The sequence below is a fragment of the Heteronotia binoei genome, chromosome 5, assembly GCF_032191835.1.
Source record: "Heteronotia binoei isolate CCM8104 ecotype False Entrance Well chromosome 5, APGP_CSIRO_Hbin_v1, whole genome shotgun sequence".
Lineage (NCBI taxonomy): Eukaryota > Metazoa > Chordata > Lepidosauria > Squamata > Gekkonidae > Heteronotia > Heteronotia binoei.
Window position 1 is genome coordinate 139,859,950 of NC_083227.1, and position 27,681 is coordinate 139,887,630.

The 27,681-nt window shown below is 43.3% G+C and overlaps 1 protein-coding gene across 1 annotated transcript in view; it reads left to right on the plus strand.

Annotated features, from left to right (window-relative positions):
- The first annotated feature begins 4,704 nt into the window (after positions 1 to 4,704).
- LOC132572912 (organic cation/carnitine transporter 2-like) overlaps positions 4,705 to 27,681 on the plus strand; it is a 75,860-nt gene continuing 52,883 nt past the window's right edge. The window contains exon 1 of the mRNA XM_060240500.1: positions 4,705 to 5,119. Coding sequence (XP_060096483.1) covers positions 4,727 to 5,119 — 393 coding nt within the window. The 5' untranslated portion in view covers positions 4,705 to 4,726. The remainder of the gene's footprint in view (positions 5,120 to 27,681) is intronic.

A 27,681-nucleotide genomic window follows, 5' to 3' on the forward strand; every position in this document is an offset into this window, starting at 1 on the left:
GAATGAAGGGTATTTTCGTCTATCCTGCTGTACAACAGCATCTGGAGGAAGGGGCCCCTTTTGAATTTTGGCAAGTTGAATCTCATGTGCCAGCTTCATCTTCTCTTTTGCCAGCTCTGTCTTCTCTTTCTCTCTAATTCTATCTTGAATCGGGCCTTTTTGAGATCTGCCTGCTTAAGTTGCAGTTGGAGACACAAGGCCTCCTCATGGACACCATCGCTTTGGACATACTTCAACCAACAGATCATTCTCAGTTGATATTAGCCCAGCAGTCCACTTCTAGGTTCAGCTTTTAGGCATGGAAATGTTCTCAGGCTTCTCTTTCCGAGACTGGAGCAGCGTACATAACTATCTCTAGCCTCAGTATCTTGTTGGCCCAAGAGCTAGAAAATAAGCAAAATGCCACCAGTATGTGTACTGGGATATAGCTCCTTGCTGATATAGAGCCCTGCTGGATTAGACCAGCATCCTGTTTCACACATTAGTCAGCTGGTTGCCCTGGAGAGCCTACAGACAGGGCATGAAGGCCAACATCTTCCTGATGTTATTTCTTCACACTGGTTTTGAGGTTTTCTGTCTTCAAAAATGGAGGTTCCCTTTAGTCACCAGAGCTAAAAGCCACTGAGGGACTTTTCCATAGATCTGTCTAATCCCATTAAAACAATCCAACTGCCCACAAGCAGTATCCTAGGGATGTCAATCCCCAGTTGGGGGAAGGAGATCCCCCCCGTATTGGAGGCCCTCCCCCTGCTTCAGGGTCATCTGGGGGTGGGGAAAGAAATGTCTGGTTGGCACTCCATTATATTCTATGGAAGGGGTGGCCAAACTTGCTTAACATAAGAGCCACATAGGATAAACATCAGAAGTTTGAGAGCTGCAAGACATGAGCATCAGATAGTTGAGAGCAGGAAGGAAGGAAGGAAGCCAAATAGATATGGGAGGGAGAGGTGGAAAGAAAACATCTTTAACTTCAAATGCATTCTCCAAGCCAACTGACAGTGTGGTGGGGGCTTCAGGAGCCACACAACATGTGAGAAAGAGCCACAGTTTGGCCACCCTTGCTCCATGGGGACCAATTCCCATAGAGTATAATGAAGAATTGATCCATGGGTATCTGGGGCTCTGGGGCGGTTGTTTTTTGAAGTAGAGGCACCAATTTTGCAGCATAGGATCCAGTGCCTCTCCTCAAACACCCCCCCCCCAGTTTTAAAATGACTGGACCACAGAGTCCAGTTCCATGAGCCCCAAAAGAAGGTGCCCCTATCCTTTATTACTTTCAAATGAGGGGGAAGGATTTAAAAGGAGTGAGGTCCCTTTAAATGTGATTGCCAGAACTCCCTTCAGAGTTCAATTGTGCTTGTCACACCCTGGCTCCAAACCCAAAGTCCCCAGATATTTCTTCAGTCAGACCTGGCAACCCCAAGTATCACACTAGAACAACCCTATATTATCCCCTTTACAGGGCTTTTTGTAGCAGGAACTCCTTTGCATATTAGGCCACACACCCCTGATGTAGTCCAATCCTCCAAGAGTTTACAGGGCTCTTAGTTATTTATTTGATTTATATCACGCCCTCCCCACCGAAGCAATTCTTAGAACAGGGCCTACTGTAAGCTCCAGGAGGATTGGCTACATTGGGTGTGTGGCCTAATATGTAAAGAAGTTCCTGCCCTTTTACATTTAATTACCACTGACAACAATTTTGCTACTAATAACACAGTCCTATTTTCCATATCTAATATTAACGTCTGAAGTGGACTCTGAAAAAGACAATATTTATAAGATATAAACTGGCCTAAATATTTTTCCCGCAAATCTTCACAAAAACAACAGAACAGCGAAATGTGTTCCAAAGTATGACTGTCCCCACACTCACATCTTCTATCCAAATAAGAAATACCTGTATAATGGCCCTCAGAAACCACTGACAGAAAGGCATTTAGCCTAGCCAGCATAAACACCCTTCTATATTGGGGGTGTTACTATAAGTAAAAAACATTATAGAATCAAATTAAAGGGGATTAGGCTCTCTCCTGCATACTTCTAAAATCCAGGGATATCACCACTAACTTGATTTCTTTCATCTCGCTATGCTTTGGTTGGGCTAGCCCAATAACTGAAGCTTGTTTTCAATGACATTTTTCCATGAGTTCAATAGCAGATATTTTCTAATAAGACTTAGGAGCCCCTCATGAGTATCTTAACAATATAACAAAAACTATCTTTGCCATGCTAAAGCTTCCAGAGATTTCTGATTTTAATTCTTCTCTGAGGACTATCCCAGAGACGCAGTTTGGGATGCCTGATATGCTACAGATAAATTGTATTAAAGGTTGGTCAGTGGCTTCATCTACTGCATCATTCAAAAGCCCAATACCATATAATATTTGGGTAATTGGAAGGAAAGGTCCCCTGTGCAAGCACCTGTCATTTCCAACTCTGGAGTGACGTTGCTTTCACAACGCTTTCATAGCAGACTTTTTACGGGGTGGTTTCCCACTGCCTTCCCCAATCAGTTACACTTTCCCCCCAGCAAGCTGGGTACTCATTTTACTGACCTCGGAAGAATGGAAGGCTGAGTCAACCTCAAGCCGGCTACCTGAAAACCCAGCTTCCACCGGGGATCAAACTCAGGTCTTGAGCAGAGCTTAGGACTGCAGTACTGCAGCTTTAGCACTCTGCACCACGGGGCTCTTAGTTTTGGGTAATTAGTGTTAAATGCTTTGATTGCTGCAGGTATAAAATTCCCACCTTGGGTATGAAAAAAGCAAATTAGAGCATTACTGGATACGTTTGCTTTATGGTTAATATTCTTCACATGTAATTTCCAGCTTAAATTAACTTGAAATATACCAGTAATACCCAGATAATTAAATTGCCTAACTTGGTCAATTTTCTTTCCATTAACTTGCCATTATATTCAGGAATATTTCTTGCTTTCACTACATCCACTGGCAATTCAACAGTCTAGTTACTCACTGAGTAAAGAGCTATTTCTTTTTGTCTGTCTTGAATCAATTTCACTTGGTGCCCCCGAGTTCTGGTACTATTGGAGGGGGGGGGGGAGAATCTCTATTCGTGTCCTCTCTTGTATCCTACATATTATATAAACCTCTATATCATGCCTCCCATTAGTCACCTATTTTTTAATTTGAGAACTCCCAGACTCTTTAGTCTTTCCTCATCTCAGTTGTTCCAGTCCCTTAACCTTCTCAATTGCCCTAGTCTGAGATTAACAGATCTGTCAGGGATTTGAACAGGGGTATCACACCCCTGTGAGAATCAAACCCCAATAAGAATAACAAGTTACATAATACTTTTGTTCCGTGTGTTTCACATATATTGTTAGAAGGCTGTAGGAGTTTTTGCACAATGTGATTATAAATCCCTCTTCTATCTTATCTAGAAATTTCCACATCTCCAAGAGCTCAGGGTGAGGTAGATTAGGCTGAGGGGGAAAAAGGCCAAGACAAAGGTCATCTAGTGAGCTTCATAGCAGAGACATGTGAGTCTGAATCCAACTGATCATGGCACTATAATTTTTTGTTTGCTTAGGGAGTAGAATAAATAGCTTAGGTAGTAGGATAAACACTCTTACCTCTGGGTTTACTTTTTTTTAAAAAATACAGCACTTAAACTATATAGCTGGATGGCCTACAACCCTAGACATGGGACAGTAAATACTACTTTTTAAAGTGTCATGGAGTGAATCACCACTAATTTGATTTATTTTGTCTCGTTATGGTTTGTTTGAGCTAAAGCCCAACATTTACTTTACTGTGAAAATAATCAGTTAGGACCACTGCCCTGAGCCCCACTCACCAGTTTGGTGAGGCTAGCAAGGAGCAACACAATAGCGCCTGATTCTGCCATGCCAGCCCAGATGGTGGTGTGGCCAGCAAGGAACATGGCATCACCCAGCGTCACTCTGTGTCAACCCATGGCCAGCAAGAACAGACCTGGTGGCGCCCAGCTTCACCCTGATGGGGAACAGCATGGACATAGTAGTGTATAGCTTGGCCTGCAAGGGGAAGAACAAGCAACACAGCACTCAGCTTGTTCCTTGCAACCCAGGTATGTTGCCATTGCCATCAGTGAGGAAGAGCATTGCTGCACCTCATTTCAGCTGACCCTGCGGCTATGGGTGGCCTTTTTCCAGAGCTATTTTGGCCTCCCCAGAGTGAAACTATTATTCTGACTTACCAGTGTCTACCAAATTCAAACTGAGCGGACCATTATAACAAAGCGAATGCTAAAATCTTATAGAAAACAATAGGGAGTTCGCCCAAATATTCAAGCATGTCCTTTGGCCACCGCTGACACTCAAGCTCCGGCGGAACCAGCCGCTTCACCTTGCTCCTTTCGAGTTCACCACTGCGAGCAACAAGAAAGCCGGAAAGGAAAAAAACGCCCCCTTTGGCAACGCTCTTTCTGTGGCCACTCCAACGTGCAGGCATGGCCCGACTTTTGGCGCTGGGCCCGTGGCGGCTTTAGGTCTAGGCCTTTGTGCACAAAACCACACCCACTGTCTCCTCAGCCGGCCCATGGGAAGCGCTTGCCGCTGGCCCATCGAGATTGTATTTTCTTTGCTCGTAGCTAAGGCGGCAGTGCGGCCAGAAGAGGCCGCCGCATGCAGGAGGACTAGCAGCCGCGGCTCCTCATTCGCCCGCGCTCCCTTCGCCCGCTACTCCCTCGCTCCCTCCTGCTTGCGCGGTGCCCACCCACCATGTACGATTATGACCAGGTGACCGCCTTCCTGGGCGAGTGGGGCCCCTTCCAGCGGCTCATCTTCTTCCTGCTCAGCGCCAGCATCATCCCCAACGGCTTCAATGGGCTCTCCGCCGTTTTCCTGGCGGACACTCCCGAGCACCAGTGCCGGGTGCCCGCCAGCGCCAACTTGAGCGGCGAGTGGCTGAACGCCAGCATCCCGCTGGAGGAGCACGAGGGGCGGCAGGTGCCCAGCCGGTGCCGCCGCTACCGCCTCGAGGCCCTGGTCAACTTCTCCGCCCTGAACCTGCAGCCTGGCCGCGACGTCAACCTCAGCCAGGTGGAGCAGGAGAAATGCCTGGACGGCTGGGAGTACAGCCGCGACCCCTACCTCTCCACCATCGTCACCGAGGTAGGGAGGGGCGTGCGTGTCCGCGCACTGGCGGGAAAAAGGAGCGCAGCGCGCGGCTGGCCGCGAAGGAGCGCTAGGAGTGGCGCTGACGCTGCTGGGCTACCTCGGGTGGTGTGAAGGGGGTGTTGTGTGTGTGACCTTAAGAAAAGGAGGCGTTTCGGAGGGAGGGAGGGAGGGAGGGAAGGGTGCTAGAGAAAGGCCCCCGAAAGGCTTTTGGAGGTGAGGGGCGCTGATGAAAGGGCGCCAGGAACGTCACAGACGGCATTGTGAGTTCCACGGAGCAGCATTTTCCCGATTTTGAGAGAGAGAGAGGGAGAGAGCAATGTCAGTCCTCTGTTCAGAGAGAAAGAGTTTTGCGGCTGTGTGCGGTTTGATAATCTGAATGAGGGCAATAGGAAAAGGTACCAAAGACAGAGGCAGCCTTGTGGTTTGACAAAGAACTCAGTAGGAGGAGGCTGGATGAAGTGTGATGAATGGATGCTTTATAAAGTGTACAAACTAGGGCAAGTTTAGTTTGTGTCCCAGAAATGGGGGTGCTGGGTTTGTGTGTGTGAGAGAGACTTATTGTCGTTTCTGGACATTATTGTTTTTTGCCAAGTAGATTAAATAGTCAAATATTTTAATCTGGTGCTTGGGATGGAATGAGTGGTTCTCAAAACTCAAAAACCTCCCTTAAAGAAAGAGGTCTAGAGGGTCGATATTCTTTTCATACTTCACTTGCTTTATGCAAATCATTTGCACTGAATAGCATCATATTTATGTAGTGAGACAGGTTTAGCTGGCTTACTTTAAAGCTATAGGGTAATTTTGAACATCTAGTTGAAAATGCAGTCCATTGCTTTCCTTGTTGTCTGACAAAGCAGAGAACATTATATTTTATTTCTAACATAGATGGACCTTATCTTTTTATCAATGAGTCATATTTGAATGAATCTGGTTATATGGGGGGGAGGTACCTGTATACAAACCTGTTGTCTGAGCTCGGCTGTAACTATTGGCAAGTTAGATGTTCATGTTATTGAGTTTAATGTAAAACAACAACAACAATTTGCCATGGAAGCACAGAAGCTTTATGCAACATTTCCTATCCCCCACTTTTCCCACTTAAGGGAAAACGGCCCATTGGACTTACCGTGAGGGGTCCTTCTCCTCAGAGGTTCGGAGGACATCTCTGTGGGTTATTCCTACTATTCCTTCAGGGAGGCAGGAACACTTTTTTCAACTTCCTGTTGGCGCCTTCGGAATAACCCCGCCCTCAGTTGTGGGACTCCGAAAGCAGTGTCGTCTTCCCTCTAACTAGAAGGACTATAAACACAACTAACAACTCGTTTTAACATGTAAACTGTAAACTTGAACTCCGATAATACTGAAAGTAACACAGTACAAGGGAGATAGGCTATAGAAAGAAACCTAAGCGATGAAATGAATCTGGGAGTGGCGAGATGTCCTCCGAACCTCTGAGGAGAAGGACCCCTCACGGTAAGTCCAATGGGCCGTTCTCCCTCAGAGGTTGTCGGACATCTCTGTGGGACCTATCAGAGCAGTCCCCTTTAATCGGGTGGGTCTTCATCGCTGACCTCCCCCAGAACATGCAGTAATACCTTTCTCCCAAATGCTGCATCTGCTGATGCCATGGAATGGATCTTATAATGTCTTATGAATGTAGACGGAGAGGACCAAGTAGCAGCTCTACACACCTCTTCGACTGAAGCCCTATTCAGCAGTGCCGCGTTTGTGGAGGCACTCCTAAGAGAATGTGCCGTGATTCCTCCAGGTACCTGTAACCCTGATGCCCTATATGCTTCGCTGATACAGGCCTTCAGCACTGCACTGATGGATGAATTAGACATCTTGTCTCCCACTCTTGGAGGAGAGATGTTGATGAACATGGATTCAGTTTTTCTAATTGACTCAGATCGTAGAATGAAAATCTTCAAGGCCCTGCGGACATCTAACGTATGCCAGACTACCTCCTTTGGGTGTTTGGGTTCTGGACAAAAGGTGGGTAAGTAGATTTCTTGTGAGCGGTGGAACCTAGAAGCAGCCTTAGGAATGAAGGAGGGATCCGTGCGCAGAACCACCTTTTCTTTGTGGAACACGCAAAGACCCGCCTTCACTGATAAGGCCCCCAGTTCCGAGACTCGACGTGCAGACGTGATGGCTACTAAGAAGAGAGTTTTCATTCGCACCCATTTTAAGTCCACCTCTCGAAGGGGCTCAAATGGCTTCTTGGTAAGCGCTGATAAAACGGTATGGAGCCGCCAAGACGGAAAGCGATGGACTGTCGGAGGAGATTTCGATTTTGCCCCCTGCAAAAATAATTGGATGTGTGGATGTTGAGATAGCCTATACCCTCCAACGACCGGTAAGACAGTGGACAGGGCAGCTATCTGCCTTCTCAGCGTAGCTGGTTTTAACCTGGACTCCAGGCCCTCCTGTAAAAACGCTAGGATCTCCGCAATGGAAGGGGAAAGCGAAGGAACCTTTTTTCTACGACACCATCGGACAAAGGCCTTCCAGGTGGTGTTGTATATGCGAACTGTGGAGGGCCTTCTTGATGCTAGCATAGTGTTCGTCACCTCCGGAGAGTAACCTAGATTTCTGAATGTCTCCCGCTCAATCTCCACGCGGTCAGATGAAACCACCCCGGGTCGGGGTGCCACACCGGACCCTGATGAAGCATGTCGGGAGGAACTGGAAGTGACATTGGAAGGTCTATTGATAGCTCTGTCAACATTGAGAACCACGGACGCCGTGGCCAATAGGGAGCTACCATGATGATTTCCGCCTGTAGAGCTCTCACCCTCCGCAGTACTCGAGAAACTAGAGGGACCGGAGGAAACGCATACAAGAGACCTGGAGGCCATATGGCTGTCAAGGCATCTGTCTGTTCGGCTTCTGGATGGGAGAACCTTGTGAAGTACCTTGGTAGTTGCGAATTTGTGTTTGAAGCGAAAAGATCCACCTCTGGTAGACCCCAACGCTGGCATATGAGGTCGAATATGTCTGAGCTGAGGGCCCACTCGCCCTCGCAGATTTCCTGTCTGCTTAACCAATCTGCCTGTATGTTGTCCTGGCCTCTGATGTGTTCCGCCCTTAGAGAGGCCAGATGTTTTTCTGCCCATGTCAGAATTCTTGATGCTTCCCGGTGCAACTGAGAAGACCTGGAGCCCCCCTGGTTGTTCAGATACGCCTTGGCTGTGATATTGTCCGTTCTGACAAGCACATGCTTCTGGAACAATTGGGTCCTGAATGCAACCAGGGCTAGACGTATGGCTCTGATTTCTAGCAGGTTGATGGGAAGCAGACTCTCGGACTGAGACCACCTGCCTTGGACTGGCTTGTCCTGAAGAGAAGCTCCCCAGCCCCCCAGGCTGGCATCTGTGAATACCTCCAGGTATGAGGGAGGATGGAACAACTTGCCCTGGCGAAGATGAGACAAGTCCGTCCACCATCGCAAACTCCTCTTGACTGACAACGGAATTATCAGATTTATGGCCTTTCTCTCCATTATCTGAAGTTGAAATGGTCGTAGGAACAGTTGAAGAGGCCTGGAATGGAATCTGGCCCATTGAATCATGTCTATGGTCGATATCAAAAGTCCCATTAGTTTGGCAAGCAACATCAGAGGTGATGATTTGCTCTGGATGACCCTGGAAGCCAAATCCTTGATGGCCCTGGCCTTGGACAGAGGTAGAAATAGCGAATTGCAAGTGGAGTCGATCATTGCGCCTAGGTGCTCCAACCTCCGACTCGGCTGAAGTGAACTCTTTTCTTTGTTCACCAGGAATCCGTGAGACTGAAGACACTGAATGGCCAGAGTTGTCCCCCGAAGGGATTTCTCCTTGCTGTTGGATCTGACCAAGAGGTCGTCCAGGTAGGGGTGAATGTGAATACCCTGCTTCCTCAGCTGGGCTATTGGGTGAATTAACATTTTGGAAAAAACTCTGGGCGCTGTTGACAGGCCAAAGGGTAAGGCCCTGTATTGGAAGTGCTGATTCAGTACCACGAACCTTAGAAAACGACGATGAGAAGGGTGGATAGGGATGTGGAGATAAGCTTCGGTCAGGTCTATGGAAGTGAGGTACTCCCCTGACAATAGAGAGTCCATAATGAATCTCAAGGTTTCCATTCTGAAGTGACGTACTTTGACATAGCGATTTAGAAACTTGAGATCCAAGATGGCCCTCCAGTCGCCATTCTTCTTGGGTATGGTGAAAAGGATGGAGTATACGCCTTTCCCCTTCTCCAACCCTGGGACTAGTTCGACTGCTCGAATGTCGATAAGATGCTGAATTGCTTTTGAGGTGATGAGACGTTTGTGCTTCTGCTTGGGGGAAGGTGATCTGACAAATCTGTCTGGTGGAATGCGGTGAAACTCTATTGAATACCCCTCTTTTACAATTTCTAAAGACCATTGGTCTGCCTGAGAGGCCTCCCAGGCTTCTGCAAAGTGGAGTAGTCGAGCTCCCACCGGTACGTGACCGTAGTCATGCCTGCTTGGACTTGCCCTCTCTGTCAGGCTTGTCCATTTTGGAGAAGTTATTACGATTGAATTTGGAGCCGAATGAGCCTCTTTTGAAGGAATTCTTTGGTGTTTCCCAATTAAACTTCTTTGATTCAGAACGATATCTGGCCAAGGAATGTTGGGTCCGAAAGGACTGAGGGCCCCTCTTTTCATTCCTCCGAATGGATTTGGGCATGGCCTTCTTTTTATCCCTAGTCTCTACTAGGATCTTGTCCAAAGCGTCCCCGAAGAGACGATCCCCTTGAAAGGGATAAGCTGCCACTGTGGATTTAGAGAGGAAGTCAGCTTGCCAAGCCCTAAGCCACAGGAGGCGTCTAGCCACAGTAGCGGAAGCCATTGTTTTAGAGGCAAAGGTCAGTATATCTAAGGTTGCGTCAGCTGTGAATGACGCTGCCTTAAGGATGCGTGAGGCGCCCTCTAACATGCGTCTGTTGTCCTCTGGTAACATCTGGAGTAACTTACGTACCCAAACAATGGACGCCCTGGAGACCAGGGAGGCCGCGGAGGACGCCTTAACTATCATGGCCACAGATTCGTACAATCTCTTCAAGGTTGCCTCAGCTTTTTTGTCCAGGGGATCTCTAAGAGAACCCTGGCCGTCCTCTGAAACCAGTCCCGAAGACTGTAGAGCTGCTACTGGGCCGTCCACAGTTGGAGCTTGTAACAACTCATTGGTATAGGCAGGCAGTGCATATAACTTCTTTACTAAGTGAGGAAACTGCTTAAGGGAAGCTGGCTTTTCCCATTCTGCTCTAACCTGCTTTTCAAAGTATTCTGGAAAAGGGAAGACTTGTTCAGAAGCTTCCCCCCTGGGCAAGAACTCAGAATTACCACTGGTTCTTGACTTAAACTTCTTAGATTTAGCTACCTTGACTTCCTCATCAATAGGGCCCTCCTCAATTTCTAAGGCTGAAAGCGTTTTGGCTAGAAGAAACTGGTAATCTTCCTGATGGAAGAAACGACTAGCCTGTTCAGGAATTTTAACCTCCTCCTGTTCCTCCTCAGAGAAACATTCCCCCTCTTCCCTGTCTTCCTGGTCAGAGTCAGATGCCATAGTCTCGAGCTCTAAGGATTGGGAAGACTGCACTGGGGCCTTTCGCGCTGCCTTAGTGGGCCAGGAGAAAGAGCGGGGAGGGTCTGCAGGAAAGGTTGATCCTTGAGGGAGAAGCCCCAGCCGGGCGCAAAAGGAGCCCATTTCCTCCTGCATAGCTCTTCTAATAAAAAGCATAGCCTCTGGATTCAGAGGGTTGCCCATTTGTACGTTACCCCCGTCCTGGAAGCCTTCGATGCGCGGTTGCAGGTAGTTCCGAGTCTCCGGAGTGCCTGCTCCTGGGGGTTGGAAGGTCTGAGAGCTACGCTCCGCACTTCCAAAATGGCCGCCGCTGCTTGCTGCCGCCCCGAGGGACGTAGCCTGGGCCTTCATTACGCGCCGTTTCTTGGCGCTGGCAGCTGGCTCGTCTGCGGCCGCGTCAGGAAGGGCGCGAACAAGCCGCAAAGGCAGGTCGGCTCCTTCGACGTGAGTCGGCGCTGCTAGAAGCGCGGCGCGCAACTCTCCCTCCTCGTCCGATAGGAAACCGTCCCTACTACAGGCCATTCTAAAACGACCCAGAACAAGTTTCCTCGGTAGTCTTTGATCAGCAAAGGCAGAAGGAAAAGGAGGGATAAGTAGATATGGAAAGGAAAGGATATGGAATGGAAATTGAGAAGAAGAAACAGAGAAAAAAGGCTGAGCCTAGCCTTGTGCTGCTGCTCCCTGTAGAGGCAGGAACAAAACTGAGGGCGGGGTTATTCCGAAGGCGCCAACAGGAAGTTGAAAAAAGTGTTCCTGCCTCCCTGAAGGAATAGTAGGAATAACCCACAGAGATGTCCGACAACCTCTGAGGGAGAATGCTTCTTAGACAAATTACAAAGACGATCGGACTCCAATGGTAACAGGAGAAAGAAATTTTACTTACAAAAATAGAAGCATATCTTGCATGACATTTTCAACAGCCAAAGAAACTAACCAATGAGAGGGAGAGGCCAACTGCCAAGTTTACCTGAGTGAGAGAATTCTTAACCCTTTTCCTCCCAGATCCTCTTGCATGCAGAGTATAAGAACTGTACAAGGCTATTTTTTGATAGAAAAAAAGACAGTATGAAGTTATTTCCTGATGCTTTCATGTGACACTGAATAGAGTTCCAAATGCCCCCAGCATATGATGGAAATGAATGACCAAGGACTTACATTTGTTGGATTTTGTTATATGTTTGGCAGATAAAGGCATCCTAAGCAAAGTTAGATCCTTCTAAGTCTACTGAAACTGGTGAGCATGTAGTTCTGCTCAGGGTGGCAGGAAATGTTATCTAATGATTTTACAAGAGATTGGGAAATGGCATTTTAAAGACAGTATATATAAAGTGCTGACATTTAGTATTAAGTGATTCAAAGCACAGTGGTCAATCTCTTTCCTTAATCTGCATGAAGTGTGTTTTTCCCTCTTGCAGTAATTTTTTCCCCCTTTAGGAATAAAGTCACAGAACTTGTTGCCCTTTTATTAACTAGCTGGACAATCCAGTTAGCATTCTCCACCTTCCTTTCTGCGTATATTTTGTTTCTTTAGTAGTATACCCACAAAAGATGTGTTTGTGTATTTATAATATGTATAAAGTAGACTGTTTTTTGATTTGTACAATCATGATAGAATTATTTGCCAAGATGATTTGATTTTTTTGTACCTGCAATTGTTTTGTACCCAGAAAAAAAACTTGAATAAAAGAATGAATGAAATATGTGTGCAGCCTGAGCCTGCGCATGATTGCTGGGAACAAAATCCCATTGTGTTTAGTGTGGAGAAAAGGATTTCAGCCTTAGTCAGAGAGAAATAATAACCAGTCTGACAAGAAAGGGCTGAAAGGATTATGCAAGGATACTCCAAAAATATGGTACTGTTTTCTCTTGGTGTATCACTAGAGGTAATCTGTACACTGCTTTGCCTCTTTATTAAAAAAAAAACTGCATAAGAAGCACACTCACAGTCTGTCTGGGTTTGATATGTGTGATATATAAACTGTGCGTGTGTGCACATGCAGTATCATCATTAGAATGTAGGGTTCCCAGCCTCCCACTGGGGCGGGGCTTCCTCCAGTTGGGGGGCCCCACTCCCCACTGGATCCCCATCCCCAAAGAGCTCCGGCATGCCCGGCACAATGATGTCACCCAGAAGTGATGTCATTGTGTGTGGCACGTACATGGGGGATGCTGTAGCAATTTGGGTAGAAACGCTTTCGCCCACCAGGAGGCAAGTAAGACTTGGCAACCTTATTAGAGTGTTGGACTAAGATCTGGGAGACCCAGGTTTGAATCCCCACTCATGGAAGCTTACTGGGTGATCTTGCTCTCAGCCTAACCTACTCATAAGGTTGTTGTGGAGATAAAATGAAGAAGGGGAAAGTGTTGTAACCCCACTGGGGGGGAAAGCAAGGAATAAGTAAAGTAAATAAATGTATGTTATCCATTATATGCAGTCCTCTTCGGCCTCGTGTCATTCTTCCGTTAAGGAGTTGAAAGAGAATTTTTCAAAACATATCTGAGTAACATCTCCGCTATAGTTGTGTAGGATGCATTTCAGAATGTCATTATAGCCCAGTCTGATCAGATCCTGGAAGCTAAGCAGGGTCAGCCCTGGTTAGCAGTTGGATGAGAGACCCCCAAGGAAGACCAGGGTTGTGACACAGAGGCAGGCAAGGGCAAACCACTGAACGGTCGCTTGCCTTGAACGGGGTTGCCAGAAGTCAGCTGCAACTTGATGGCCAATTTGAAAAAAAAGAATCAGTGACAGGGCACAGTTACCTCAAATGTAAGTTAAATTTTGTCTGGCAACACACTCCTGAGTACATTTATTTGAATGTTAATTTCAGTGGCCCGTACTTCCATAAGTTTACCACAGCAGTATAAATTTATGCAAACAGTTTTGTCATGTATTCTCACATGCATGGAGATGGACTAAAATACTGCAGCTTCCTACTCTGCGCCACAGGGCTCTTGTTGGAGGTGGACTAGTGTTAAGTCAGCAGTTTTACATATGTATTGCGTTAAGTAAATATTGATAGGCACACCAGTTCATAGTCCATAGTGCTGCCTGAGTGGCCAAATGATGTAGCAAGCACAGTGAATCAAAGCTGGGTTAATCAAGAGCATGAGCTGTGTTTATTTAGCAGCAGCATAAAAGAATAAGCCAAAGGTCCATCAAGTTCAGTCTCCGGTTGCAATGCGGGAACCATCTAAATTCTCTCTCATCCTTGTCCCCTTTCTACCATGACCACCAATAGAAAGATGTTTCAGTTCACGCCAGTCCTGCAAATCAGCTGTCAGATGCTTCCGATTTGCTAAATTGCTTTCAATTCTTTAAAGCCACAGTTCTGTGTAGAGTTACTGTAGCCTGAGCCGTTTGCTCTGGAGTAACTTTGCATAGGATTGTACTGTAAATCTCACTGTCCTGCTATGTTGAAAATAAATAGACCAAAGAGAAAACAGGAAACTGGTTAGCAGAGTGTTAAGACACCCTCGTCTAAACAAGTGTGCTTTTAGCACACAAAAGCTTACGTTCTGAATAAAACTTAGTTGATCTTAAAGGTGCAACTTGACTCCTGCTTTGTTCAGCTGCTTCGGGCCAACACGGCTGTCCAGTTGGATCTATCTACCTTTTTGATTAGATTTTGTGGTGGGCTCTCCTTCCTTGGAGGTTTTTAAACAGAGGCTAGATGGCCATCTGACAGCAATGAAGATCCTGTGAATTTAGGGGGAGGTGTTTGTGAGTTTCCTGCATTGTGCAGGGGGTTGGACTAAATGACCCTAGAGGTCCCTTCCAACTCTTTGATTCTACCCAGTGAATTCATGACACAATTGAAATTTGAATGCAGGTCTCTCTGTCTCAATTTGACGCTCTCAAACTCTTGTGTTGATAAAGTGCCAGAAAGGATCTTACAAGGCAAATGATGAAGCAAAAGTGATTTGCCATTACCTTCCTCTGTAGAGTCATCCTTGGTGGTCTTATATCCAAGCACCAACACTGCTTAGCTTTCAAGATCCAATGAGCTCAGGCTATACCATGCTGCCTTCCCTCCTCTTGAACTACTTTCATTTAAAAATACAACACCCTGCTATGAAACCCTTTAAAACTATTTCGTTGTATAAGAATGTACTTTTTGTATCCTGCTCTTGGTCTGCTAAAACCTGTTCTCTTCCATTTCTTTTCATATCTGTCCATTCCCATCTCCACCTGAGGAATATTTATAGCTCTGTTAATTTGTGTTCCAAAAATATATCCCACAGATGTATAGGGAGAATAATATGCTCAAGGGAGGTCTGTACTTCTCAAACAAGATCTGTTGCTATGTGTATTTTTACACTAACATTCTGCATGGAAAGGTTTTAAAATGAGGGTCAGGGTTTCTCCAGTGTTGTGATTGCATGCAGACTTGCACAATGAATAAGCCATGTTGAATATAGTGGGACTTACTTCCAAGTAAACACACATATGATTAGACTGCTTGTGGTATTTACTGTATTCCAAAGTGCAGGGTCAGGCATGATAATAAATGTGATCTTAGAACTCCACATAAAAATCTCCAGAAATTCTCAGGCAAAGCACTTTGAAATGGCTACACAACAGCACCCCTGGGCCTCAGGACAGAGTGTGCAGTACTTTCACAGAGCACAGTAAGATCTCAAATTCCTGACCAGAACATGGCTCAGAAATTATTGTGTGTTTTAGAAATGAATTCTTCCTGCAAAAACCATAGGTGTTCATGTTGGTGTTAAGAGGCAATCTGCTGTGATTTAATTAAAGTAAATGCAAAGCAGGCATGAGTTTTAAAAGTAAAAGCTCCTTCTCAACCAGATCCTATGTTACAACAGAGCTCTAGAGTGTTTATATGATTACATAAGCCAAACTTTTAAAAATTCCCAATTCAAAAAGTTCTGGATAGGGCAATTTGTTCTACATTGAGATATGTCTTTATGCCACAATTCATTTAAGTTGTTGAATAAGCAGCAGAATCATTAGCACATTCTGTTGGAATAGACAATGTCTGGTTTACAAAAAAGATGAGAAGATTACCCTGAAGGAAGCAGCAAGAAGACAATTAGAGGATAGTGAGGTCAGCACCTTCTTTCCTTTTCAGTGTCATTTTTTGTCTGTCTCCAGATTACCACTCTTAGGGTGATTTCCTCCTCCTCAGAAGTTTCACACTAAGTCTACCCTTTCTCTTAGCTAGAGATGTAGCTAGGACCCTATCTGTTTCTCCTCTTTGTTATCAAGTATGTTATCAAGTATGTTCCTAAATAAACCTTTATCTACCCTTTAATCAAGTTGTGCACCATTGCTGCATTAATTACTTTGCCAACATATTCTTGCTTTTTTTGTAATATCTATATTGTCGAATTTAAATAATTTGAGGCCAAATGACAAGCAATCATGGTCTATCCCCCATGGCTGTTGCAGCACTTGAAAAAAGTGTGGGAGAGGCAATCTCCTAGAGTCACTGCACACCTGTTCTGGATTGGGGCCTTGCAGCAATTTTTAAAGAATTGAAAATTCTTTTAACATCATGTCGGTGGTCCTAGATAGCCAAGGACAATGCCATCAGATAGCAAGCACAATCTCATCAGAAGCTAAGCAGGGGCAGGCTTTATTCAGCCACCTCTCTGAATATCCTCCAGGCTCCCAGTAGGGGTCAGTCACCAGAGGTTGCCTGGTGCACGCACACACACACATTTCAAAATTACTCCCCTCCCAAAAAGCCCCACATCATGTCAGGGCCACAGGCTAGACCTCTGTCTACCGTTACCTTGTACTTTAGCCCTTGGTCTTCTTTAATTCTGAAACCAGCCCATAAAGGTGCATTTCAGGAGTAGAAGAAGATAAAGAAGAAGATATTGGATTTATATCCCGCCCTCCACTTCGAAGAGTCTCAGAGCGGCTCACAATCTCCTTTACCTTCCTCCCCCACAACAGACACGCTGTGAGGTGGGTGGGGCTGGAGAGGGCTCTCACAGCAGCTGCCCTTTCAAGGACAACTCCTACCAGAGCTATGGCTGACCCAAGGCCATGCTAGCAGGTGCAAGTGGAGGAGTGGGGAATCAAACCCGGCTCTCCCAGATAAGAGTCCGCACATTTAACCACTACACCAAACTGGCTCTCCAATCATGACTTTGTGGAAATAGGGAATTAAATAATACTGAACTACGTACCATGAAGATAGGATGCAGCCCCCATATCCTGGCAGGGGTTTCCCTGCTTTGGGGGGCTTTGGCCCACTGGCAACCAGCTGGCCAGCAGGGAAAACCCCAACCCCAAATAGTGACACTCTGGTTTTTGGGCAAACTCTATGGTTTTGAAGCCAAAAACCCATAGAGTTTTGCCCAAAAATCAGAGCTTCGCCTCTGACTTTGCCAACACAATGATGTCACTTCCGGGGGATACAATTGTACCCACGTCCCACCCAGCCACAGAACACCTCCCAAATCCTCCTGCCATGATGAAGAGGGGACCTGGCAACCCTACAAGGAGAACTGGCCTAATTTTTAATGACTTACAGCAAATTGTGTTTGAATTTATGAAGTGATTGAAGCCTAGATTAGATTGAGGAAGAAATTCTGCTTCCACATTTTGCCATGCGCCTTCCACAGTATAGGTTACTTTGAATGACTAGTGTAGCTAAGTTTGATTTTAAAAAATGGTTGAGCTGCCATTTCCAGTACAGTTTTTCAATTCACTGAGGCTACTTGAGTTAAAGTGTACTTTTAGAAACTGTACTTCTAAAAGTCTAGCCTTTAATTGCAGATATGAGTAGAGATGTGAGGTCCCACAGAAAAAAATCCAACATAAGGGGAGTGGGAGTAAATAGGGTTCCCCCTCTGTTTCTGAGTACTCCCCCCCCCATTTATTCTGATAAGAACTTTGGGCAGCACTGAAAATGCCTATGCAATGTTTTCTCTTTTAGAAAACAGAAATACCGTACTTCATAAGGTTTTTCACACTTAGAATGTATAGCCATTTTTTCCATTTGGGGGAGCATTAGAAAAAGACTCTGTGAAATATTGTCTCTTTAAGTGAGAAAAACCTTGCCATAAAAAGTATTTTTATTTGTTTAAAACAATTTTATTAATTTGCAATATATTGTTATAGAGATCTATCAGAAATTTTAAAAATAATAAAAAATAAAAACAATACATCACTTTTCCCCCTTCTCCCCCCTCCCTTTTTCTTGACCCCCACCGTTTTTTACTTAAAATTATAAAAAATGAAACAAGGTAACTTAACACATCAAGAATCTCCATTTTAGAACCTTATATCAGTAAGGAAAAAATAAAAACATAAAATAAGAAAAGTTAACTCTATAAGTTCATCTTCATTTTTCAAAGGATTTTTTTTCCCTTTGTGAACTTTAGTCCATTATTCCATTCCATTCATATATTATCAGAAATCACTAAATGTCTCTTTACTTTCCATTGTTTTTCAGCATATTTTTGAAATTTCTCCCATTCCTTCCTAAACTTCTCCAAATCATAGTCTTTTAAGATTCTTGTAAATTTGTCCATTTCACTCCATGACATAACTTTTAAAATCCAGTCCCATTTTTCTGGTATTTTATCTTGCTTCCATAACTGCGCATACAATATCCTTGCAGCTGAAAGCAGATACCACACCATCGTTCTGTCTTGTTTTGGAAAACTTTCCATTTGTAATCCCAACAAAAAAGAGTCTGGAGACCTCTTGATGTCATAACCTAAAATTTTTGACATTTCTTTCTGAATCATTTGCCAAAATTGTTTTGCTTTTTCACAAGTCCACTAGATATGGTAGAAAGATCCTTAATGCTTTTTACATTTCCAACATCTGTCTGACACCAGATTGTTCATTTTTGCTAGTTTCTTAGGTGTCATGTACCATCTATACAGCATTTTAAAACAGTTTTCTTTAATATTATAACATGTCGACAGCTTCATAGAGTTCTTCCATAAATTCTCCCAAGATTCCATTTGTATTTCTTTGTTGAAATTGATTGCCCATTTTATCATTTGAGATTTAACTACTTCATCTTCTGTAGACCACTTCAATAGTAGTTTATAAATCCTTGAAATCAACTTTTCATTATCGCCCAACAGCATTTTTTCCAATTCTGTTTGCTCCTATCTTATACCTTCATTTTTAATGTCCTGCTCCACCAAGCTCTTAATTTGTTGTAATTGAAACCAATTATATTTATATTGTAATTCTTCAGCTGATTTTAGTTCCACCTTTCCTCCATGTATTTTTAATAGTTGATTATATGTTAACCACATCCCTTCACTTGTTTCTGAGGATAATTTTATTATTTCAGTTGGCACAATCCATAGCGGCTTTCTCTCATCACCATATTTTTTATATTTTAACCAAGTACTTAGCAAATTTCTTCTTATATAATGGTGTGAGAAAAAACCATCCATCTTATTTTCCCCATAAAACATATATGCATGCCAACAAAAAATATTTCCATGACCTTTTAACGCCAGCAGCTTCTTATTTAGTAACGTCATCCATTCTTTAATCCATACCAAACATACTGCATCATGATACAATTTTAAGTCCTGCAGTTGGAAGCCTCCTCTTTCTTTTGCATCAGTTAAAATTTTCATTTTGATTCTTGGTTTCTTGCCCACCCATACAAATTCTGAAACTTTTCGTTGCCATTTACTGAATTGTTTAATGTCTTTCACAATTGGAATTGTTTGAAATAAAAACATAACTCTTGGTAAAACCTTTATTTTGATTGCAGCAATTCTGCCCAACATAGACAAGTTCCATTTTATCAGATCTTCATCAATTTTCCATTTTATCAGATCTTCGTCAATTTTCCACCAAAGCTTTTCATAGTTATTTTTATACAAATCTATATTTTTCATTGTAATTTCCACACCTAGATATCTTACTTTTGAAGCAATTTCACACTCTATTACTCTTTGCAGTTCTTCCTGTTGACTCTTTGTCATATTTTTACACAAAATTTTCGATTTCTCTTTGTTTCTATAGAAACCTGCCAATTCTCCATAATCTTGAATTTTATTAAGCAGCAATGGTGTCACAGATAGAGGATTTTCATTAATAAACATTACATCATCAGCAAACGCTCTGTATTTATAAGCAAAACCCTTCAGTTTCAGCCCCTCTATTCCTTTATCTTCTTGTATTTACATAAGCAGTATCTCTGGCGTCATTATGAATATCAATGGTTTATTTCCTCCTTCAAAGGATTTCCTGTTGTCGTCTCTTAAGGTTCCATTCTATCTCTTTGTTTAACAAATGTCTCCGTTGATTCTGCAATATTGTAATTTCCCTTATTATTTTCTTTTTTCCCGGTCTTTTTTTAGTTCTTTTTTTTTCCAATCTCTTTTTGAATATCCAACAATTGTTTCTCTTTATCTCTTTTGTCTTTATTATTCATTGTAATTTCATTGCAGCTTTATACGCATCCCACACAGTTTGGAAATGAATGTCCTCATTTTCATTTATTTGAAAGAAAGCTTTAGTTTCTTTTTCTAGAGACACCACTGTCTCTGTTTTCTATAGCAAATCTTCATTTATTCTCCATCTCCTAGTCTTTTTCACACTTTTTGCCGATCCCGTCTGTGGGTTGTGATCAGCCCCAAGAAGAATCTCTATTTTTTTATCATAAGTCCTAGATCTTTTGTAGTCCATAACATATCAATTCTTGAGAAAGAGTTATGCCTTGCTGAAAAAAAACTATAGTCACGCACCTTGGGATTAAATTTCCTCCATGTATCTTCCAAATTTTCTTTCTTCACTAAATCAAAAAATGACTTAGGTAATTTCCCCTCCTTACTTCTTCTTGATCTGTCCAAATCATTTATAATTGTTCCATTGAAGTCTCCCATTATCATTATTTGATCATAGATCACTTGGCCTAATTTTTGTGTGATATCTTTAAAAAAAAGAATCTTTTGCCCCATTTGGAGCATACAATCCCACAACAATGGGATATAAATCATAAATAAATAAATAACGTCTTTTTATCATTCACTGTCACTTCTACAGCTAGATATCTGCCATCACTGTCCTTAAAAATCAATTTTGGATCTAATTCTTGTTTAACATAAAAAATCACACCCCTTTTTTTCTCCTTCGCCAAGGAAAAAAATGCTTTTCCCAATTGTTTATTCCATAAAAATTTGTAATCCAATTGTTTAATATGTATGTGCTTCTTGTAGACAAATTATATTACAATTTGTTTTTTTATCCATTGAAATGTAGCCCTTCTTTTTTGTGGTGAATTTAGTCCATTTACGTTCCAAGATATTAATTTGTAATCCATAATGGTTCTTCTTTTTATTCTGTATCCCCAAATCCCCTATTTTCTTCAAAAAAACTTCCGCAGTTCCAGTACATTTGTCATTGTAAGCCTTTTTCCCTCCATGTTCAAAACTTAGACCTTCTGACAGTATCCATCTGTATTTCACGTCCATATCCTGCAATTTATCTGTTAGCTTTTTATATTATAATCTGTCATTTATAACTTTTCTTGGCAACTCTTTGGTGATTCTTACTCCGCTTCCCTCAATTTCCAGTGTTTTTTCAAATTGCTTTTTAAAGATCTTTCCCACCATATTTCTTGCAATGAATTTGACTACCACATCTCTTGGTAATTTATTTTTCTAGGCATATAGGGAATTAATCCTATATATATAGTCATACAAATAACTGGATTCATCAGTCTGTTTCTAAAAACTCAGCAATGATTCTTTATATATGTCCTTAAATCAGATCCTTCCTCTTCAGGCACTCCTCTCAAACGAATCTGGTTTTCCATTAACTTGCAATCTTGCAGTGCTGCTTTCTCCTGCAATTTATTAATCATGGAATCTTGATCTTTCACCTTATTTTCAACCACATGTACTTTGTTTAACGTTGTTTGTGAGTCCTTTTTAAGATCTTCAATCTCATTCTTTATTTCTGACTTCACCGCCTCTAGCTCTTTAACTACTTGCTTTTTATTTTCTGTTATTAGCTCCTTCATCACTTTGATCAGTCTTACCTCCATGGCATCTAGTTGTTCTTGTATTTTTGGCATTTTCCCCTCCTCAAGTGAAGCAGTCCTTGCGCGTGTCTGTTTTGGCAGCTTCTGCTCCGACATTCCACTCCCCTCACTGCCAAAATGAACTTTTGGGTTGATCTCTCCAAATTGAAAATAAACCACTGGATCTTAAAGATTTGGAGATTGCCTTTTCAATGCACCCAAAATCGCCATCCTCAGGGCTTCCTAGCCCAAGATATTAATTTTTAAAGTTTTTAAAATAGACAAAATGGCAGCCATTATTTTTCTAGCCCTTTTAAAATTTTCTTTTTCTCCAAAAGGCCACCAAAATTAATACCTCTCATATATTCCAATATATTTCACTCTGTAGTGATGAAATCTGCCGGCTCCAATTGTCCCAGGTTTTTTTCTTTGAATTATTTTGACCTTCTTTTAATGGCCGCTCAATTTTTCTATGATTTTCAACTCCTAGAGAAGGCCAGGATGTCTTTAAATTCCCTTCTTTCAATGGCCTCTTCCTGCTTTTCTTGCCTCGAAGTCCCGTTCTCAATGATTGAAAGATCTCACGATACAATTTATGCGTCACTTCCTGTGCAGTCTTCCAGCTCAGCAACTCAGTGACGATGGGGTTTTTTTTACAGAAACTGCAAGTATCCCAAACATAAGTTGTTCTTTTGCCTTTAACTTTGCTTCTAAGTCTCCAAAAAGTCTAAAAATTGCCCCCTTCTCTTGTTTATAACTTTAGAGTATTGTAGCAAAGTCCAAATTTCAATATTTATCTCAAATAAAGTTGGTTTTAGTCCCGGAATGAAAGATAAAGATCTCCTTACCTTGCAGCCAAATTTAACCTTCTTAACACCGTCCTCTTAAAAGATTAATATTTAGAAATTTAGATAGTCCAAAGAAAGCTTGAATCTTGATGAATTTAAATCAATTTAATGACCACAGAGACCCTCTGTAGATGCTGGAATGCAATTCCTTGATGGGGACTCTTCAAAGCCTAAAAGGAACCCCGCTGGGACTCCTCATCAGCTAAAGTAAATCCCCTCAGAATATTCCATGCATGTCTTGGCCTTTTCCCTCACTGAGAAAAGTAGGCAGCAGGCGTTGGATTCGCCTTCTCTACCCAGAACAAAGGCTCCGGACCGCTCCCCTTTTGAGAAGCGGCTCAATTCTCCATTATCCAACCCCGGAAGTCCCATTAAAAGTATTTTTAAATGTATATTGTGAAAAAGTCTGCAGATTTTCTGAATTTTTCTTTTCAAAACATTGGAGAGCACTGAAAAAAAAATCATGTGAAATGTTTTCTCTTTTAGAATTAATAAAATACTTTTATAAGACAAGGTTTTTTCATTTAAAATGTATTGCTTTTTAAGTCTGCAGACTTGTTTTCCCAATAGAAATATTGGGAAATTTGGGGGCACATAAAAAAACTTGTCTGTGATTATTTTACCTTGTTGAATGAGTGAAATGACAGACAAGATTTTATTCAAAGTGTGCAATATGGAAATGTTTGTGCAAGACAGTCTACAACATTAGATAATCAAATTCCAGGCAGCTCAAATCCGAGAGCCACAGAGGCAAATGGTCTGTTCCCTAAAGTGTTTTGGCATAGGCAGGGACTAGGCAAAAGCCCCAGCAGTGGGGCTGCACAGGCCGCAACCACACCAGTGCCCTAGTAACTGCACCATCAGGCCCACAAGACATTACAGAGGCACAACAGCAAGGGCATGACAGGCAGAGCAGAATCAACCAATCTCAGAGCAGCAGCCATAAGGACCTGGCCCCATGGATGTGTGAGGGAAGGGGCCATACACTCAGGGCCGGCGTGTGGGAGTAGGCCAACTAGGCAGCCGCCTCGGGTGCCACTTGGCCTAGGGGCGCCATGAGGCGCCTGCTCCCCTGGCGCCTTCTGGCGCCCATTGCCGCCTCCCTGCACTCGAAGACGCTTCTTGCGGCCACTGCTGCCACCTTCTGCTGCCTTCTCACGGCCGCTGCCTCCCTGCTGCCCCTTGCCTTCCTCCCAGCACCCAAAGAAGCTTCCTGTGGCTGCCGCCTCCCCGCTGCCCTGCACCTCCCTCCCAGGACCCGAAGACGCTTTCTGCGGCCACTGCCGTTTTCCACTGCCTATCCACGGCCGCTGCCTCCCCGCTGCCCCACACCTCCCTCCCAGCACCTGAAGAAGCTTCCTGCGGTGGCCATCGCCTTCCGCTAACTCCCTGCCACCGCCGCCAGCCATGACTCTCAGCCCGACCCTCCTCTGCTTCAAAGGGAGTCGACGGGCTGAGAGCTCACGTGTAGCATCAAAAAGTTGTCAAGCAGGCACTTTTGATGCAAAACCCAGCTGGGGAGAGGGGAGAGGAAAAAATGCTCCATTGAGCACCAAGGGAGGGCTGGGGTTTAGTTGTGTTAGTTCCAGTTGCCACAGCCACACATCCTCTCCTCCACCGCCCTGCCGAAGACTGTGTACAAGCAGGGGAGGACCCCACCCGACGCAGGAGAGGGGAGGGGAGAAGGTCCCCCTAACCCTGGATGGAATGGAAATGTGCACTTGTCAAAAATCTGTAAAGCCAAGTGGCTCCTGTGCTCAGTTTCCGGGGTTGAAAAAAGAAAGACAGACAAACGTTTGGCCATGTATGGCCAGACAAACGTTTGGCCAAGCTTCACTGCAAAGGCTTCAGTATCTGTGTTTGGGTTGCCAGGCCACCAGCAGGGGATGGGGAGATAAATTTCCTAGATCCAGAAATTCCTGGAGATGACAGGGAGCCTCAGTGTGGTACAATGCCATTGAGTCCACCATCCAAAAGCATCCATTTTCTCTAGGGGAACTGATCTCTGTAGTCTGGGAATGAGGTCTCACCTGGAGGCTGACATCCCTAGCTCTGCTGTATCTGTGCAAGCCAACCAGCTGTTCTGTGCTTTTGCTTCTTTGGCAGTCACTTCTGCAGTGTTCTCTGCTGCCTAAGGTACCAGCCATTTAATTTAATTAACTTAGTAATGCACTTTTTACTGGATGTATTCTACTGTCACAGTTATTGTTCTCTAATTGTGAGATCTAGTGGATGTGACGTATTACAATATTTATATATATAAATATTTGGTCTTTATTTGTATAATCCCAGTTTTTTGCACTGTTCATTGTACATATGCTGTCTTGGCTGGCTGGATTTTATCATCGGTACAAGATTTAAAATGGAATCTTGAACATTTTAATGTGCTTTCTTTCGTGTTAATATCAGAATGCTTAGTCTGTATTTTCAGCCTCATGAGCTTTGGAGGCAAGATTTTTGCTTTCTTTCCAACTGTACTCTTTGCATTCTCCTTATGTGTGATGTGTTTTCATTATGTAGACCAGAGATTCTCAAACTTAGTTGCATTGACCTTAAAAAAAACCAAAAACCTGTGCACCCAGATCTCTGTGCATGTGTGTTTTGTTGGACTCTTCTGTTCCTATGGGAGTATACTGGAAATGAGTTGAAAGGCAGTGCGGTCATACTGGTTACATTGCATTCTTGTTGGCACTGAGAGCAGGGCCCTCTCCCCCTATGTATTCGTACGTACCAGTGTTCCCTCTAAGCTGCAGAGTCTTGTGAGCAAAAACTCTACTTTGTGAACTACTGGCGTTAAAGCTGTGAGCTAATTTAGCTGTGAGCTAAATTAGTGTGCTCTGGGGTCATCCTTCCTGAACTAAGACAAAAATGTGTGAGCTGGAGGCTAAAAATGTGTGAGCTAGCTCACACTAACAGCTTAGAGGGAACACTGATTAGTACCTCCATGTACACTGTTCAATTTAGACATCTGTATTCTTCAAAGATCTTGAAGGCTGAGTGGAGTGAAAGAGTGGGCTGGTGGTGCCAAATGTTTGTAGATCTTGTTCTTGAGATTACTGTTTTGGGGTCTGAAGGCAGCTCTGGTTTTGTGTAAGGATTGAAACTTTGTCATAAAATAGCTTTTTGTGAGCAAATAGAGCTCTGTGTGTGGTTTGTGACTCATTCTGATTTATTTACTGTGGCAGCTGTCTTTTGGGGCTTGGATATGCTGCAATCCATGTTTGTAGATCTGGAAATGTAATATTTGATCTTGAAATATATCGCACTGCACAGGATTATTTGAAGTTATTTGTGATTTGCGTACTAAAACTATTTTCTACTTGAGAGATAAAAGCAAAGATTGATGATGTCATATTATCATCATTTTTTTTTTAAAGTTAAAATTTAAATTAAAAATGGTAAATTACAAATGTGAAATGTTTCATGTTTGGTGTTCTCTATTTTTCTTACATTTTTTTCATTTTTTTTTAAATGGGAGGGCACTAGTATAAGTTTCGCCTAGGGCGCCAAAAAGCCTAGCACCGGCCCTGCATACACTTCAGCACAAGACCCACAAGGTGTTGTCTCAGTTTCATCTGTAAACTGTGACTTCTGATCAGCTGGTAACCTGACTCTTGTTATTGTCCTTCTCTCTCAAGAGTCTGCTGCAGCTGAATGTTCAATTAATGGCTGAGAGCTGGCTGCATACAGCTCTTTGTCTGATGAATCCATGCTATTATTGAGCACAGACTGACTTATGACAGGGGCCCTACCACCCCATGCATCAGGAGCAATCCCAAGCAGGACTGCCAAGCTGTATGTCCTATGTGGAGCAACACATGGGATAATGGCCCAGGAAGTGCTAAAGGAAAAAGGGTCCAGCTGCGGAGTCTCAGGGGTCACTGGCAAGGGCATCTCCCACCACCACAGGCAGACTGCTGAATTTGCTGAAGTAAAACTCACCATTGGCATAGTGGGAGAGAGCCACTGGGGTGTTGGCTGGTATGATAACATGGATTGCTGCAGGCACATCCTCCATCAGCCCATCTATGTGTGTCTGCCTGCTGTTTGCATCCCGTTCTCCAGCAAGAGCCATTAGTCATTCCAGGTGCCCAGTAGCTGCCCCAAGAACTGCAGTGAGCCCCTCCAAGCATTGTTAACCACAGGACACAGCATCCCTTCACTTGTGCTTTGTCTACAGCTGTTCTCTCTGGATTACCATTCAGAAGCAGGAGAGGGTAAGGGATGCATCTCTGCTCAAGGGCTGTGATGGGGTCAGTGGATTACTGGAGGATTCTCACCTGGAGATGAAATACAACCAATGGTAGTGCAGTGATGAAAATGTACAGCCAACTCCTGCCCACCTGCAACGTTGTGGGGAACAAGGTTCTGCCATCCTTGGAGGGGGCGTCCCTTTGACGTTCATCTAGTGATCCAGCCATCCTCTGTATTGTTGATGCTCTGTGGGGGTGAGAGGCTGCGCATACATGTATTCTTTCTTTTGTTTGCAGTAGAATTTGTTTTCTGTCTTCAATTTTTTATATACATGTGTTATGGTAGCAAAAGGTGCACAAGTTTGCAACTTTTTCATTTGCATTTTTCTTATAGAAAAACGTTTATAACCTTAAATTCTATAAATATGCCAAATAGTACAACTTCTTATACTACCATGGAATAGGAAACTATGGGATCACTGCATTTGGGATCACTATGGGATCACTGCACAGCCTGCATTTGTAGAGCATTGGCTTCCTTTTTAAAATTTGTGTTTAATGAAAATACTTTGGATACTTCTGTTTCAGTTAAATATTCTTGCTTCACTTTGCTGTGACAGAAATTATACATTGCCATAAGTGCAGTAACCTAAATGTTATTTACCAACATTGGCTATAGTTTGCTGTGTTACCGATCTATATTGACCTTCTGCTTGTTTTAACATTTTGACTGTTCCTTTAAGTTCCTTGTTAATGTTCTTTTGCAGCTCATTTAATGTCTGTTCTTACATTATATTCAGCCTCATTGGCCTTGCTTACTATGTTGCACAATTTAATACTAATAAATACAATTTAAAAAAAAAAGTGGTGCATTTTGTGTGTTTAATACAGTAAAGAAGTTTACATTTGACAGGGAGATATATATTGTATATTTCA